Consider the following 17,288-nt stretch of genomic DNA (forward strand, 5'->3'; position numbering starts at 1 on the left):
TTCACCTCGGTGCAGCCAAAGCAGCAGCTCCCGGTCCGGCTGCAGCCCCGGCCTGCGCTGCTCTGCAGCCGTGCCCATCACCGTCCCCTCCGGGCGGCGCCGCTCGTTCAGGGTCACCCGTTGCAGCGGAGCCCATGGAGCCTGGGGCCGCAGGGGACCAATGGGGCACGCACGGTTTGGGGGGGGGAGGGACATGGGGCTGGGGTCCCGCTGCCATTGGCTGCTCCCGCAACCGGAAGTGCCGCCGGAAGAGGCGGGGCTGGGGCCGCGGGATGCCGGCGGTGCGGCAGGGAGCACTGGCGGCGCTGGCGCTGCTGGGCCCGGCGGGACGGGGCCGTCCCTACGCGGTGCTGCAGAAACAGAACCTGGGTGAGGGCAGGGATGGTTCTGGGGGGGGGGGGGGGGGGACGGACCGGTAACGTGTGCGTAACGTGTGGGTAACGTGTGGGTAACGTGTGGGTAACGTGTAACGTGTGGGTCACCTGTGGGTAACGTGTGTGTAACATGTAGTTAACGTGTGGGTAACGTGTCCTTAACGTGTTGGTAACGTGTGGGTCATGTGTGGGAAATGTGTGGGAAACGTGTGGGTCATGTGTGAGTAACGTGTGGGTAACGTGTAACGTGTGGGTAACGTGTAACATGTAGTTAACGTGTGGGTAACGTGTCCTTAACGTGTTGGTAACATGTGGGTCACGTATGGGTAACGTGTGCTTAACGTGTGGGTAACGTGTAACGTGTGGGTCACGTGTAACGTGTGGGTAACGTGTGGGTCACGTGTGGGTAACGTGTGGGTAACGTGTAACGTGTATGTAACGTGTCCTTAACGTGTGGGTAGCGTGTGGGTAACGTGTAACGTGTGGGTCACGTGTGGGTACCGTGTGGGTCATGTGTGCGTAACGTGTCCTTAACGTGTGGGTAACGTGTAACGTGTGGGTAACGTGTGCGTAACATGTGGGTAACGTGTAACGTGTGGGTAACGTGTGGGTCACGTGTGGCTAATGTGTCCTTAACGTGTGGGTAACGTGTAACATGTGGGTAACGTGTGGGTCACGTGTGGGTAACAGGTAGGTAACGTGTGGGTAACGTGTCATGTGTGGGTCATGTGTGGGTAACATGTGAGTAACGTGTGTGTAACATGTAGTTAACGTGTGGGTAACGTGTCTTTAACGTGTGCATAACGTGTAACATGTGGGTAACGTGTGAGTCATGTGGGTCACGTGTGGGTAACGTGTAGGTAACGTGTGGGTAACGTGTAACGTGTGGGTAACGTGTGCCTATCGTGTGGGTAACGTGTGCGTAACGTGTGGGTAACGTGTCCTTAACGTGTGGGTAATGTGTAACATGTGGGTAACATGTGAGGCATGTGTGGGTAACGTGTGGGTAACGTGTCCTTAACGTGTGGGTAATGCGCGCGTAACGTGTGGGTAATGTGTCCTTATAGTGTCCTTATCATATCATTAATGTGTTGGTAACATGTTGTTATTGTGTCGTTAACGTGTCGTTAACGTGTCCTTAACATGTCACCCTCCTGCAGTGCTGCTCGGCAGCATCCTCAGCGCGCTGCTGCTCACCATCATCCTCATGGCCATCTGCGTCTACAAGCCCGTGCGGCGGCGGTAGCGGCGCCAGAGCCAGGCCCGGGGCTGGGGCTGTCCTTGGAAGCACTGCTCATGCCCCCCCTGTTCTCCTGCCTGGAACCCAGCCCTGCTGCATCTCCTGCCAGCCACAGGATGCCCTGATGGCTCCATCACCACCAGCATGGCCGGGTGCAGGAAGTCACAGCAGGCAGACTCTGGAGCTCCCGCAGTGAACCTGGCTGGGTTTGAGCAGCGTTGCAGTGAGGCTGATCCATCAGGATGTGCTGGAGTGATCGGTGCCCGGAACCAGGAGAGCACAGCCAGCTGCTCACAGCGTACTGAGTTCCACCACATGTAGCTTTGTGTTCACATTAACTTGGTTCCTCGCTTGAATATTGAATCTTGAGGATGGGACAGGGCTTGGAGCAAGCTGCTGTAGTGGGAGGTGTCCCTGCCCATGGCAGGGGTTGGAACTGGATGGGCTTTAAGGTCCCTTCAACCCAAACTATTCCATGACTGTAGTTTGGCAGCTGGGGCGTCTGGTCCATGTTTCCCTCCTGGTGTAGCCACTCTGGGACAGGCTTGTCATGCCCCATGGTATTTGCTTTAACTCTTGGCTAAACAGCCCCAACCCACCTTGCACCAAATGTCCATGCCCAGCCTGTCAAGAGCTGGGATGCAGCTGAGGGTTTCCACTGAGGGATCCAGCTCCTGCAGGTTCCTTTTGGGGAAGCTCCAGCCAGCCCTGTCCCATCAGTAAGAGATTCAGGTGTTTACACTGGAATCCCACTTGGTATGAATGCTGCTGTTTTGTTTGCACTGCTCAGAGTAGTAACTGGATTTTGCTTTTTGAGTATACGTGTTATTTAACATAGGGGTGTCTGCCTAGTAATTTATTTAGTGTTTTAAAACTTCCCTTCCAGAATGACTGTGTTGACTGCTCCCTAAAACCTTGTGCTGCATCCAATGTGTTCTGTTCAGGACACTGCCTGCTGGCACTCAGGGCCAGGCTGGATGTGGTTCTGAGCAACCTGGTCTAGTTGAGGACGTTCCTGCTTGCTGCAGGGGGGTTGGACTAGACGAGCTTTGAAGGGCCCTTCCAACCCAAACTACTCCATGATTGCAATGGGGAATTTGCTTTGCTCATGCTCTATTAATCAAATAACAGTAGGAGGCTGGTCTAGAACAGATCCAGGTATTCACTGAAGGGAAACATGGATGAGGAAGCAAAGTAATGCTGCCTGCTGCTTTCTGATCCCTTTCTTTCTGAGTCCTCACTGCTGATTCCTCTCAGTCCTCAGCGGCTGTTCCTGCAGGTGGATGCAGCTCACAGCTCCAGCTTGGCATTCCCTGGAGCAGCATGCTGGTTTGCATTCATCCCTCACTCCCTGCCATGTCTCTTTGTACAAATAAAAAGCTGAGTAAACAGCCCAAGGCTCTTCTTTATTCATGGATGTTCCTTTGTTAACTCTGGAGCTGGATGAAGGATGAAGCTGTCCTCTTGCCACCTCCCATCAGCTCACAGGTCTGACCATTGCTAGGCCAGCAGCACTGGGCAAAGCCCCTGTTTTCATGGGAGTTTTTCAGCAAGAAACTGGTAACAGGGACCTCAGAGCTCACTCTTTGAGCATGGTGCAGTCACCAGTGATGTTAACAGGTAAAGTCCAGCGAGGAAGATTCCATTTTGAAATCGAAAGACATCCAAGCCGGAGTAAGGATTATCCACATTAAGCCCATCACCAGCTGTAGCTGTTGAACAGTAGCCCATATGCTTAAAACAGTCCAAAAGCACAGAAAGAAGCATGTGGTTAAGTCTCAAAACCAAGTGCAAACAGCACCCATCTCAAACACTTCAAAAGCCAGCTGTAGTTCTGGAATGAACTAGAGGTGTTTGAGCTGCTGCTTTCCTGCATCAGTCTCAAGAGTCCTTGGAAGAGAGGCTGGACTCAGCTTTACACAGCATTAACATTAAACATGCTGTGCACCCTCTGCTGCTCCTCTCCTGTTACTCACACAAAGGGAGGTACAGAAACAAGCATTCAGGAGTCCCATGGTGCTCCCTTTCATTGCCATAGATCCATCGGTTTCCAAACCAGGGAAACAAAAGTTGGCTGAAAATGTCAGGAATACAGTTTCTGGGATTATGTCTGTGTTTCAGACTACACCAGAGCCACCTTTGAGAACGCCATAGACATAACGTCACCTTTGATGTACAAAAAGGCAACAAAAAGGCAGGTCATTATTCCAAAGGACTCCAGTTACTGTGCTAGCAATAAAATACTTCATTTATGTAGTGTAATGCTGTGCAGAATCTTTGTTCCTCCAGCACACACAGAGGATAAGAGGACACTTCCCATACATACAGTTTCAGAGGGAAGCTGGGGTTTACGAAACGCAGCTCCTGGTCCAGGGAATGGCCTTCCTGGTCAGGTGGAACGATGCAAATGCCCTTTTCAGGCCCCCACCACCTGCCAACCCATTCGGATGAACAGAAACAGTGCAGATAAACCAGCTGTAGTTTACACTGAAGGGATTTTAATCATTTCCTATGTAAAACAATGGATTATTGGTTTAAAATAAGGTTCCAAGTCACCAACCATCTCCCTTGTTATGATCGAGTCCTTTCTACAGTGATTTTATACTGGTTAATAGTTGGTCACACAGAACCGCCCTGTTCTGCCCGAGGAACAAGGGCAGGATTAGGTAGCAAGATCAGACCATATGTACCATAGGTTCTTCCCACTCTGCCAGCCAGAACAGAGGAATATTGCTCACATTTAACTACAGTAAGGCTTTCCCGTGGACGTACATTGTGTACTTGTGGAGTGCACTTGAGAGTCACAGTGTGAGTACTGTAAACACTGACAGAAGTGCAGATAAAACAGCTACAAATAGCTCGTATGAGGAAAAGACCTGAGGAGAGCTGGTTAAAACAGACCTGTGAACCCTTACAATGCCACTTGGAGGAGTGGAGGCCTATTGGCTTGCTTTAAAATCAATAAAAATACTCAGATAAAAAAATATATGTCTTCACACGAAGGATGAGCCTTTGAGTTCTAGAAAGCAACACGCGCTTCCCTTCCGATGGCAGGTTAACACTTATCTTCTGCTAAGGATACATTAGAATTCCACCTGATTTGTTTTCCTGTTTGACTTTAGCACCTGCACCCAGGCACACTCGTGCACGCAGCGAGTGACTGCAGAGAAGCACCTGTATCTAGCACTTATTTTCTTGCTGCCCTCTGACTATGGGAAGGAGCTGGTTTGGAATCGCTGCAGAAACTGCTGCTTTACTTGGCAAATGGTCCCAGTTTAGGATCTACTTTTACTGGCTGCTTGTTTTGTCCTTTCTGCAGAAAGCACTAGTTTAATCTTGAGCTTGGATTAGCTGTTCAAGTATAAAATTATCCCTCTTAAGCAGGAGCACATGCTAAAATCTCAGTAACTAAAGAGAGAATCACATATAAACAAAGCTAACAGAAACCATCTGTCAGCACAAAGAACTACCCTATGTGTGTGTATGCATATAGAGACTCTTCCACGTCACAACGGGAAGAAACAGGCAATGGCTTCGAATTACTCAGAAATGACTAAGCAGGTGAGTATTTCTTTGGTAAGTAATGAAGTTTCCCTCCGAAACTCCCTGGAAATCAGGTTTTCAAGCTTTGCTGCGATTCTATATCCTGATGCTAAGCAAAGTTTCCATCTGCTCTTCAATAAATAAGTTTAGATAAAAACCTTCCTTCAGAGCCAAGACTGCGGCATTGGGGAGCCACGTGCAGAGTCCCATGGCCTGAAACTCCCTCAAACAAATATAAATCAGCTTTTGGTAGCTGGTGGTGCCAACCTTGAGGGCAGGTGAAACATTTACTTAAGCAATCCAGGAGTGGTCTTCAGCCTGACAGCCCCAAAAGCCTTCAGTTTTGTGCAGATTTGGTTAACATCCTCATTTCAGGAGGCCACTGAGGGGTTATTTCTCCACCAGGGAAAGCTGTAGGACTTGCTGCAGCTCTGCATCCTCCTCTTCCTGACGCTGCTTCTCCCGCTCCTCCTGCTCTCGCACAGACAACTCCATGGCAAGCTGCAAGTCTTTCTCAAAGCTGGAAGGCTCACTAGGGCTGCTGCACTGGGAGTTACCCGAGCTGGTGAGAAAGCTCTCCTGCAGCGCCCTGGAGGAGAGAAAGAACTTCAAGAAGGAAGAGAGACAGAGCCTATTTCACAGTTCCTGCCATGCTCCTTCCTAGCGACTGCTCTAACTGCAAACCTGAAAATCTCTCCCCAGAGAGCAGTTGTTCTAACATCCATAAAATTCCCAGCATAAAACCTGTTCTTTGAAGGTCCCTTTGAATCTTTCACACATACAAAAAAATTCTCAGCTTCTGAAAGCATTCTCACCTGGTTCAAAGGCAACACAATTTCATACATCCAAAGAGTCAAGAGGAAGCAGTTCCTGGCATGCACATGCAGGAAGACCCCACAGATACTGGAGCATGTTCTCAAGGGCCCATTAAATACATGTTGCTAAGGTTTTCAGGATTACAGAGCCACCCTGAAGTGTGCAGCACCTACTAAACAATCAACCCAGAGGGACCACATGCACAGCTTTAAGAGCAGAAGGACTGTGTTTACTTCTTGGGTAAACACTTATGTTGCAGACCAGTCCCATAGCTGACCTAAAGAGCTGCACTAGATAAGCCAGAGAGGCCTAGTTCAGAGTTCCTGCTGCTTGGAAAAGTAGAAGTTAGAAGCAGCACAAGAAAAGAGACTTTGATTTCTGTGCATCTGCTACCTATAAACACTAGAGTCACACAATTGCTTCATGCTACTCTTGGGAGTATTCCTGCTCTGTCACTGCATGGCTTGATGTGAAAAAGATTAGTTACCTCTGATACTGTATATTGAAGTCCTGTGAGTATGCAATGGCTCCATTGGCATCCACCCCCACATCCTAAAATGGGGAAAGACAGACAATTCCACAGCAATAATGAATCTGCAGTGCAACTCACAGAAAGGTAACTCTTACATCACTCTTAGTTCTTCTTTAAAATACATTTCTGTGTTTTCTCTTCTGAGGGTCTTAGAAAAATAGGTCTTACATTGGTTTAAATCAAAGTTTTGCACTGCACAGATTACAGTACACTTACTTTAACTCCACCAGATTCCAGCAAGCTCTGCTGAATGGCAAACTGCATGATCTCATTGTCTTCATCCTGCACGTGTATGTTCCTGCTGTCATCTTGAACGTGGTAAGTTTTGGGGATCTCAAACACCGACTGGTCGACCTCAAAATTAGCACCTGCAGAAGCCAGAGTTACAAACATGACACGGTCTATGCTTACAAGCTGTGACTTGTTCTGATGATGCTCATGCATGATTAAATTGACTCCAAAAATTCAGATAAGCCACCCGGTTAAACATACCAACAGCCTTTGAAAGGCTTTTGTGGCAAGCAAGCACACAGCAAGACAGAATGTAGGGTCTTTCTCTAGGATGCTGGCAAGTGATACAAACACAATCAGTGAGCAGCAGAGCTCTGAGGTGGCTGAACTCTGACAAAACCAGATGGGGAATATAAAAGGTTGGAAAAAGGTAAGTATCGTAGTGGCTCTTCTGAGGTTACTCATTAATGGGTCTGCAACAGCTCATAGGACAGAGTATCACTGGGTATACACAGCCAGGAGCATCCTATTCCAATGTAATCCACTCTTTCCTGAAGGAGCATGCAGACCTAGCTAGCCATAGCTTGCACCAGAATTTAGATCTCAGAATACTTGGGAAAGCTTGTCCAAGCTCAGTTTAGTCAGGCAAGCATGGAAGGGGCAGAACTGGTCAGTATGAGCAGCATCACACACTCCAGCTTCCTCTCACCTGTGAGTGTTTTATCTCTGCACTTAACCCATCCTCTCTCCTGTGCATCCCACTGACAGGCACCTAAAAAGATGCAACCACTGCATCTTCCCACCCCTCACCTGAATCATAGGGTGCACCTCTAGCTGTTTGTGATGAGGTTCTGTCAGCTGTCCTGCAGCCATTGACATTCTCAAATGTAATCCGGGCATTCAGCACGTGAAACAGGGGGATTTCTGTAAGAAAGAGTACAAGATTTCTGTCAAACAGGGAATTCCCTCATTCATTTCCACACCTACAGCCACATTTATTGAATGCATTCCACAATATATATATATAAAATATATAGCAGCATCCTATAATGAAAAGCACATAGCAACTCACTTCAAGAAATAGCCCATAGTCATTCTCTCTCAATCTCTTTATTTTACAGTAAGATTTGCCAAATCTAAGGCACTGAACTAAGAGGAAAGGCCTAGAAACATCTCAATCTTCCTGAAATGATGCTGTCTTTACACTTATACCTTTGGCCATTCAGAAGTTGGATGCAATGACCCCAGATGTACAAGACAATGTACGCCTGGGTTCTCAGTTCTAGATATCAGTGAGATGACTAGTAAAAAACTAACATGGTTTTTGTAAATAGGCTGTAAAACCAATAGCAAAACTGGAAATGAAGAAGATGCTACAATAAAAATTGCTAAATTTTACCAATTTTGACAGGAAATCCTGGTGGAAATTCCAGAGTGATGAAATCCCTAAGTCTGGCAAAATGAGCACTGGTTCTGGCCATCAGGTCGATGATTGGAGTGACTTGTTCCATAAGAGACAAGGGAAACTCTTCACTCATCCACAAGGTTGCTTTAAATCTTAAAGACAAAGATGCATAAAACCACCATAAGTTTACAGTTTAGCAACAGATGCAAAGCAAAATGCAGAGCTCTGTCACCTGCTTCATACACTTCAGAGTCCAAACAGTGACTGCTCTGAGAAACCAAACCACATTCCTGGTCAGACCAAAGGTACAGAAGGAGGTTACTAACAAGTTACAACACTACTCCAACTGTTTTCTTTGACTTAGTGGAAGAACTAGGCTATAGCTGAATAGTTCAAGATCTTTCTTGATTAATTTGGAAAGCTGGGGGAAACCACAGTGGGTATTTATGGTTTCCAGAGATTAGATGGCTGACAAACTAGAAATAAGTCAAACTTTATGTCTCACTTCTGCGTTCGGATGGTGACTTCTTTAGGCCTGCCTATGTCTCGACCTCTCAGATCAAATTCTGGGTCCAAGTATTCCTCCAGAGTAATAGCAGTAGGGTTGTTGGCTGCAGCATATTCTGTTGTCTTGGTTGTATTCTAAAAGAAAGGGAAAAAAACAACCAAAACTAAAAGTATGGAACACATAGACAGTGGCTACTGCAACAAACATTTAAGTTACCTCTTGTGAATTAACTCGTTTTCCATTTTAAGACACCAGTCACAACCAGAAATCCAAGCACACACATTCAGACTGCTGTCTACTGAGTGTAAAGATCTCCATGCATTTTAGAGATGGGAAAAAAACTACTTAAATACTTTGAAGCTAAAACCCAACCAGAAATGTACATGCAACCTACAGCATTTCTAGGCTCCAAGTACCTTGTTAATGGAGTATTTGAAACAAATTGACTCTTCTTCCCAGATTACTGGTGGGTTGCCACTAAGCTCTGTGCTGGCTCAGGTTTACTGCCCCTGCTCCCACCTCAACTCCTGCTGCACTAATGGAGTCTATGTGTTCATCAGAGTGTTCAGAAGGAGATGCCTGCTGTGCACACAGAACACTTGAGGACTTAAACCAAATAGAAACATCCTCAGGGAAAATTTTTACCTAGTGAGCAAAATTCCTGCCAACCTAAGGAAACAAGAGGCGATTCCACACACTTAGAATTCCTGCTGGCACAGATCTCTGTGCTGCACTGTGCTCTTTCAACACTCACCTGAACACCATACTCGTGCTCCACTGTACCCAGAAATGATTCCAGGGGGTTCCTGTCAGCTTCAAATAATAGGAGAGAAACAAAAACAATCTATTACTAATAATTAGCAATAAAACAGACTCAAAACATGCAAAAGTAAAGCAGGACAAAGCACCAGCAAGGTAAGTATTTCCCTCATCTATCTGCCCAGTCCTGCAGTCACAGAGACAGAATCAGAGCTAAAAGGTTCTACTTATACCCAGTTATCCTACAGGGAAACTACCTTTGTATCTTTTCTTCTCCTCCTCTGTTAAGTGTTCTGTGCGGATTTTGGTGACCACATTCACATTGTTTGCCACATATACCTTTAAAGTACAAGGACAAAAATCAAAAAGCCACAGGTTAAAAAGAGAGTTCTCCATTAAAGCACCACACACAGAGATCTAAAGAGAGAATAAAGCAGCGTGGATCTGCCCCTCATTGAAAAACATCTTGATCTTTTAATATACTGGTGATCAACAGGAAATGCTGCACTTGATATTTCTGTTTGCTTTGCTATAATGCAAATCCCACACATTATGTTCTTGACTGACCTACGCTAAAGCTGAAAGCACATGCCACCTGCTGGGTAACTGATAAAACAAGAAACCCTGCAAATGATGCACCAATCTCACAAACATCTGTGCCAGAACAACGGTGCAGGGGTCTGGTCATTGGCTTTGGCAGCAATAGAATTCAGCCTTTCAATCCACACATGATTTACACACTGTTTTTGGTAACTAACTAAACCAACCTCAAAACTAGACTGGCATCTCCAAGTTCTCTGGGGGGAATCCCCACCTGGGCAAAGATATTAAGAAAGAACAGGGAAGGGAAGTCAAAGAAAGTAGTTTCTGAACAGAAGGCATTTGTAAGGCCTTTCAAATGAAATTTAGTGAGAGTTTAATTCTGCAGGAACACTAATGAACCCTGGGTCCAACTCACTCCTGCCCAGTTCTTCTGGCAAGACAGTAGAGCTCTTGATGTAAAGTTTAAGACTTGAAATATTCAGGAAATAAAGGCAAAACACAATCACACTTCAGCTGGCTGCAAAACTTGTTAACAGAATAGAACGGGCTTTACCTTTGCTTCATAACCATTCACACTTTCTGCTTTTTCTGTCCTCCATATCCAGAATCCAGATGTGGTTCTGACAAAAAGGGAACACCACAAGCATCTGTACAGTTGCATCTCCACACAACCCCCAGCCTGCTTTTCTAAAGCTGATTTTAAACAGCATTTGATAGGTTATTAGGTTATTACCCTAGACAAAAGTACAGGTTGACCTGTCCTCACACACGTACCAGGACTGAGGAAGTCACACTGCTTCTGTTCTTACTCAGTCCATGGCCAAAAAACAAAGGCTCAGACAGAGATTTTACATGGAGATGTGGATACCTGAGCCACAGAGGTGAGCAGCCTAACAACTTACCCAATTAAACACATAGTTTCATTTCAGACATAACTTAGTCACTGCAGCTTCGGGAGCTGGATAGTGGGAATGCTTCTGTTTAAGAAATCCAAGTTTCTGAAAGTGTAGATGTTGCCTAAGGCTCAGTGAACTTTATAGTGACTAACTCTGGGCAGCTCTGAAAGGGTACTAAATAGTCAGGAGAAAGATGCCAAATTAGACATTTCACTTTGCAGACATGTGTTTTGCATGATCATGGCAGTGGTTTACTGCACAACAGAGCACTCCAAAAGGAGTTTCATAAAATAGGTTGTTTGAACTAAGCTGACAGGTACTGGGATAAAAGCAGGCAGCAAACAAGGAAGACAAATGTGTGTCTGTGGCAAGAACACACTATACACATCTTTTCATGGTATCAGTGTGAGATTTCATTGACTTAGCTACAAGATGCAAGTTCCTCCCTGTTAGTTCCAGCACTACAGAGATCTGGGTGAAAGGCAGACTTGTAATGAGACATTAACACTGATCCCACTAACAGAATAAACTGGAAGTTTTCTGCACATCAGTTCTTTCAGCTGCAAGCTGACCAAGCCAAATTTCATTATCCAGTGGTACATGAAGTTTAAAGTAATTTCAGATCTAGCCCTAAGAATTTTTATTACCAGGGTTTTTAAGCTTTTGTCTGTAAAGCTTTATTCTAACGATGACCATCCATAACCTTGAAGTGTTTATTGAAGGGAAATGTTGTATCTTACCTCTCAAAAGCAATGTTTCTGGTATCAAGGCACGTGTTAATAATGGGAGATGTAAGGCGTCTTTCCACGTCTCTTCTTTTGGGTGTCATAGATCCCAACGTCAAATGCTTCATCTGCTGGGAGATCTCAAAACGCTCCGTGGTAACAAACTTCTCATCGTGATTGATCTCAATCAGTTCTGCCCAACCTCCAGTATCTGTTGCAAGCAGTACAACTCAGTCTAAAGAAATCTTAGCAAGTATCCCAGGGTGAAAAACTGACAATATGCTGTATATCAACCAAGGGTGCATTCTGCACACTTGCAGCTGTATCTAGGATAATTTTTATTTGGGGGCAGAAGAACAGAAGGGGGAAAAACACAGTACAAGATTGAAGTAAAATTTTAGCCCTATTACTAAATTTTGACCTCAGACATACTCAAAGGAAAGAAACAAAGTCCTTATATTAAACCACAAAATGGTATCTCTCTGAGACACTCACAGAATATGTGTATAAAACAACTAGAACTTAGTACTGACCCTCAACTGGCCAAAGTCAGGATTGCTTATTGTGGCTCACAATGGTAATCAAAGGTGTAGACATGCGGAAGTATTTACCTCCTCCCTTGAAGATTAAGCTGCACCTCCCTCTCTCCCAGCTCATGTTCTCAAAGCCCAGTAACGTGATGTCAACACGCAGCTTGGCTCCGCTCTTCCAGATGCGGCAGACGTCGCTCGGGCAGACCCTGGAAACCAGTGGGACTAGAAAAGAGGAAATTCTCTTGAATGAGGAAAATGTAGATAGGAACTAAATACACAGGAGCCTGAGCTCAAGCAGAAGCTTATCCCCGATACAGGACTGTCAATACTATGATCATCATTCCAGAGGAGATACTGGAAGATCTTTAGCTTTCAGAACAATCAGCTTAGGGACAAACCCCACCAACTTTAATTCAAAGATGATGATGAAAAGGAAGGTGACATCAGTTCACACTAAAAGGTGTGGAACAGCACAAACCCCATCCCCTAGTAGTCTAACAGCTGTAGGAAAAAGAAGTCAGCTGTATGGCCTATCCTTCATTCCTTTAAAAGAAAAGCAGGTTCTTCCCAACTAGTCTGTGCCTCTCACTGTCCGAGTCATTAGTAGCCAGACAGGTAAAGAAAGCCCTAAGAAAAGGCTTCAGCAATTCTAGCGATGACTAAACTCCATTAAAAAAGCAAACAAAGCCCCCAAGAAGCAACCCAAAGAAATGAAACTGAATATTTGTGCAACTAAAACAAAAGAGGCTCCTTTGAGAGGTAAAGAGAGACGTGTTCTGTGGGGCAGGCATGTCTCTGTGCATCTTTTGTGACACCTGTACATTAGCAAGTCCCTTTGTTGATAGTATAAAAGAGATGACAATGATCAGGATGCTCACCCCAGCTTGTGAACTCCCACTTCATTTCCACATAAAAGTCAGGAGTCTGGAGAAGGAAAATACTTGATGAATACTACAGGAAATAGTTTCAGTCCAACATTCAATACAGCATTTCTTGTTTTAGATAAAGGAAAACAAATAAAGAACAGAACTAGAGCCATGATAAATGAATGTTAAAAACTGAAACTACAATGAGCTGTTCACCTTCAAGATTCAGCTTCCACTGCTGGAGTTCAGGACTAAGGAATTCTAAACGAAGTCAAGGAAAAGGTCCCCCACTCTTCCAGCACTGTGGATTATGCAAGTTGAGCCAAAGGATACAACTGCCCATCTGATTTCAGTTTACTCAACTGAACTACTTGAATGAGAATTGCAGCCTGGAGTAAGAGGTTTAAACTAAACCATTACCTCACTAATCTTCTGGAGTAACTCAGGAACTCCTCCAAGTGTCATGGAGGTCAGCTGGTAGTCCCGATGCTGCAGAATCATTTGTACCATCTCTGGATCCCCTGTACTGACAGCCTCGTTTAGAACTGAAAGAAATCCAGGCACAAACTGGTTTCAGCTTCTTTTCCAAGCAGAACACATCATGGAAAAGCAGTCCAAATACAACATCTGCAACTGAAAAGCATCAACACATGACTTCTGCCTCCCAGGTTGTCCTTACCTGTCCATCCCTGTGCGTTCTCTTTGGTTACATCTGCCTTGTGATGAAGAAGGACCTTGGCAGATTCTATATAACCCAAGGAAACAGCAAGGTGCAACAAGGTCCGGCCTCGTGGATCGCGTTGATCAACATCCTGTGGGGTATCCAAGAGAGAAATAATGCTGAAGCTGCCCTGTCAAATGCAGGAGAGCACACTAAAGGTTTATGTGAACAAAGCTTGGCAGCAGTAACCCAGGAATCAATATTCCCACATATCAGCCCACGGTGCACAGCTTCCACCATTACCACCCTGCAGTGCAGCCTAACTTCCCCATTGACATACAGAGAGAGAAATAGAGTGGGGCCTATAAAACCACCATGGTAAGAGCTGGTATCACTGTAAGACACGACTGAGTTGGTGCTTCTCATTTCATTTTCTGTATTTTTTCCTCTATTTCCCTTTAGAAGAAGACCAGAGTTTACTCTGCGCACACTGAACCACAGACAGCCTGAGACACCAAGAGAGGGGTTAACACACATAACATAAGGGGGGAAAGGAAAACTCAAACCAACAGGGAACACACAACACCAACTTTATGTATCACCTTTGAAAGTACAGAAGCAAATGGTATTGCACAAAGCATCCACCTGACTGACACACACAGCACAATGGGGAGTGAATGCATTTTGTACAAGTCACTGAAAAAATGAAGAAAGACAGAAACAAACTACACAGGCATAAATATCCAAAACATGCAAGCACAGCATACTCATACCTTACTTATTTTTCACTATTAGCTTAGAGATTTGAAACAGAAGAGCATCTATAACTAAAGGAAAAGGGGAAAGTCAATAGCAGAATAAGAAAGGAAAGTTATTATGCAAGTTAACACGGTTATCTGAGAGCGTTAAAGCTGGAAACAACACACACAGAGTAGGGAAAGCTTCAGGTTAAAGCATCCTCTTTCCATCTCTGTGGTGGGATACTAATGGATTTGCTTCCCAACCCCTACTGACAAGTGAAGGACTCTGAGGTGTCCCCCCCTTTGCTGCTATTAACTGGTAACCACACACTGCCATACATCTGCCATCATCTGCCACACCAAGTGTCTTTGATTCCCTTACACACCCCTCCAGCAAGAAGCTTATCCCAAGGAAGCAGAAGGAAATGTATCTTTGGAATACTTTAAAACACCAGAAGTAATTCAACAGGAGATAAAGGGACAGATATCCCATCCTAACGTGCTGCTCGTCTGAGGTGGGGAGCAGCACTCCACAACTGTGAACTGCAGCCTCAGACTAACGGCAGCAGATCCTAAATCACTGACAAACTTCCACAGGCAGGAACGTTACTGGAAGAGAAGTAAGTGCACAGAAGCAACGTGCCAGGGAGGTTCAAGGTTTGGTTAAGGATGAGATAAAAAGTAACAGCATTCCAAAGATGCTCCCAAAAGTAGGAGAGGAGCATGCTCTGCACAAGCATTAGTAAATCGTGGTGTACCGTTAGAGTTGCAGATGACAGTGAGTACTCAGGAGGTGGTGGCACAGCTCATTGCTGGCTCATACACGTGCAGTGTCAGGTATAATGTAGTTACCACTCCCTGCTTCTGCAGCCTGAACCCCACTGTGAGCAGCAGAGCTCCTCCAGCACCTCTGCCCAAGCCCTGCTGCAGCTCCTCACCCCGTTTCCTCACCCCACGACCATTGCTCACTGAGCAGGCCCCAACAGGGAGCAGGTCGTTATTTTCCTACTCCACAGCATGAAACAAGGATCAATTTTTAACCAAAGATGCTGAAAACATCCCAGCCCATATAGAAGCACTGCACCACGGCCTGGGACAGCAATGAAGAACTGCTGGTGCTCAGCGAGCTGGAGGCTGGTTTCATCTTCAGCAGCCACCTTCTCTGCATGTAGGTTTCCATTAAGGTAAGTAGCATTTATTGCTTACTTATTGCAGAGAAAAACCTGACATCCATTATATCTGCCCTTCTTGATCTGTTTCAATGACTCCTAATACTAAAAGCTATTCTGCACCCCCTCTCGAATGCTGTGAGCACAGCTCTACAGAAATCAATATCACAGATAACAAAAGGCATATTCCTACCCCTGCTTACATCACTCCCACAACCCCAAATCAACAGGTAAAGCAGCCCAGCAATGCCACAAGCCCAGCAGACAGACCTGCTGGTACCATCAAGGTTATGTCTCCCTAGAAGCAAGGGGCACCAAGGCCCTGCCTGCACACAAGCTCTTTTGGGGCTGCCAGCCACACTCTAACCCCTCTGCAGCCTGGAACCGCAGTTACCTGGTCCTGCAGCTCCTCGTTCAGCCGCTTGTAGTCATTATTCCAGACCAGGACGTGCAGGGGGAAGGCGCTGCTGGCCCTGCCAGGGGAACTCATCATGCCACACACCTGCAGGAGCGGGGAAGCAGGGTGCCTACCCTCACTGTCCCCCCTCTCGACTTGGGAGGCCCCACGTTACTCAGGCCCTCACCCCTGAGCTTCTCTCCAAGCCCAGCACTCCCCTGTCCCAGGCACTGGGGGAGCAATGGAGCACAACCCCCGATGAACCCCACACCCTGCTCCAAGGGGTGCCCCATGCAAAATCCTGCTCCCCAAGGGTCCCTATTCCTTGGATCCCCCCCAGCCCCCTGTTCCTGGTGCTCTCCCCTTATCCTGAGCACCCCAGACCCCAACCCTTGGAGTCCCCTGCTCCTGGGCTTCCCCCTATAGCCCCCCACTCCTGAGGGTCTCCCCTGCTCCTGGTGCCCCCTACAGCCCCCCACTCATGTGGGTTCCCTGCTCCTGGTGCTCCCCAGACCTCCACATTCCCGGCGACCCCATTTCTCCTGGGCTCCTCAAGCGACCCCCCCCCCCCAGCCCCCCACACTTGAGGGTCTCCCACACACCTAGTGCTCCCCACAACCCTACACTGCTGGTGTATCCTGCCCCTGGGCCCCTACTCCCGGTGCTCCCCACAACCCCTCACCCCTCTGGGCCCCGGTCCCTCAGCCCCACAACAGCCGCCACCACCTCACCCCCTCCGCCGCCGCGTCCCTCCTTCCTGTCCCTCCTTCCCGTCCCTCCGGGGCAACCGCCGGGACGAACCACAGCGCACCCGCTGCGGGGGGAGAACTCCCCCTCAGCCCACCGGCAGCCACCAGCAAGCCCACCGAGAGAGGAAATCGTTGCCCCCCGCACACCTTACCCCCCCCGCGGGCGGGCAAGATGGAGCGTCCCGGCCGCAGGCTGCCCCATCGCCCTCTGAGCGGTGAGAGCGGTGTTGGGCCGGACGCGGCGCTCGGTTCTCACTGTTCCCCCCTGCGTCCATCAAGCGTTGGTTTCGCCCTCCCTCTCTGCCGCCGCCATGATGGGTGAGGGCAGACGTTGATGAGAAGCGTGTTCCGCCAGCCTGCGCAAACCGGCTTCCAGCGCCTCCGCCCCGGCTGGAGGGGCAGGACCGGACCGGTACAGCCGCTCAGCGCGGAACTGCAGCGCTCCAGCGGAGCGGGGTGCAGCCGTAGGCGGCCGTCTGCCAGGATCAGACATGGCCGCTCACTGTGCCTCTCGCCCCTTTGCCCGGAGCAAACATGGCGGCGCGGCGCTCCCCGCTGTGGCGCGGCGGCGGCGGGGCGGGCGGGGCTGCTCGGCGCAAGC

The 17,288-nt window shown here is 47.4% G+C and overlaps 1 protein-coding gene and 1 long non-coding RNA gene across 4 annotated transcripts; one reads left to right on the forward strand and one right to left on the reverse strand.

The window, feature by feature from the left end:
• Window positions 1–252: 252 nt before the first annotated feature.
• LOC117436854 (uncharacterized) lies at window positions 253–3,008 on the forward strand. The gene is made up of 2 exons (XR_004550181.1): window positions 253–369; window positions 1,535–3,008. It is a non-coding gene; the product is annotated as an uncharacterized lncRNA (long non-coding RNA).
• Window positions 3,009–4,090: 1,082 nt separating this feature from the next.
• ANKRD13A (ankyrin repeat domain 13A) lies at window positions 4,091–17,106 on the reverse strand. Of its 3 annotated transcripts, none has more exons than XM_034068488.1 (16): window positions 16,840–17,106; window positions 15,936–16,043; window positions 13,651–13,783; window positions 13,392–13,516; window positions 12,984–13,029; window positions 12,184–12,327; window positions 11,588–11,783; window positions 10,505–10,571; window positions 9,666–9,747; window positions 9,404–9,462; window positions 8,647–8,783; window positions 8,136–8,293; window positions 7,547–7,660; window positions 6,722–6,873; window positions 6,461–6,525; window positions 4,091–5,746 (listed from the first exon to the last, which is right to left on the reverse strand). In XM_034068488.1, the coding sequence occupies exons 1-16, from the start codon at window positions 16,960–16,962 to the stop codon at window positions 5,548–5,550; spliced, it is 1,908 nt and encodes a 635-aa protein (XP_033924379.1). In that variant the 5' UTR covers window positions 16,963–17,106; the 3' UTR covers window positions 4,091–5,547. The 3 variants fall into 3 exon arrangements, with proteins under 3 accessions (XP_033924379.1, XP_033924380.1, XP_033924381.1); XM_034068489.1 differs by lacking the exon at window positions 16,840–17,106 and adding an exon at window positions 16,670–16,746 and having other exon boundaries at window positions 5,548–5,746; XM_034068490.1 differs by lacking the exon at window positions 16,840–17,106 and adding an exon at window positions 16,670–16,695 and having other exon boundaries at window positions 5,548–5,746; window positions 15,936–16,014.
• Window positions 17,107–17,288: the final 182 nt, after the last annotated feature.

Source organism: Melopsittacus undulatus, chromosome 12, assembly GCF_012275295.1.
Source record: "Melopsittacus undulatus isolate bMelUnd1 chromosome 12, bMelUnd1.mat.Z, whole genome shotgun sequence".
NCBI classification, from domain to species: Eukaryota; Metazoa; Chordata; class Aves; order Psittaciformes; family Psittaculidae; genus Melopsittacus; species Melopsittacus undulatus.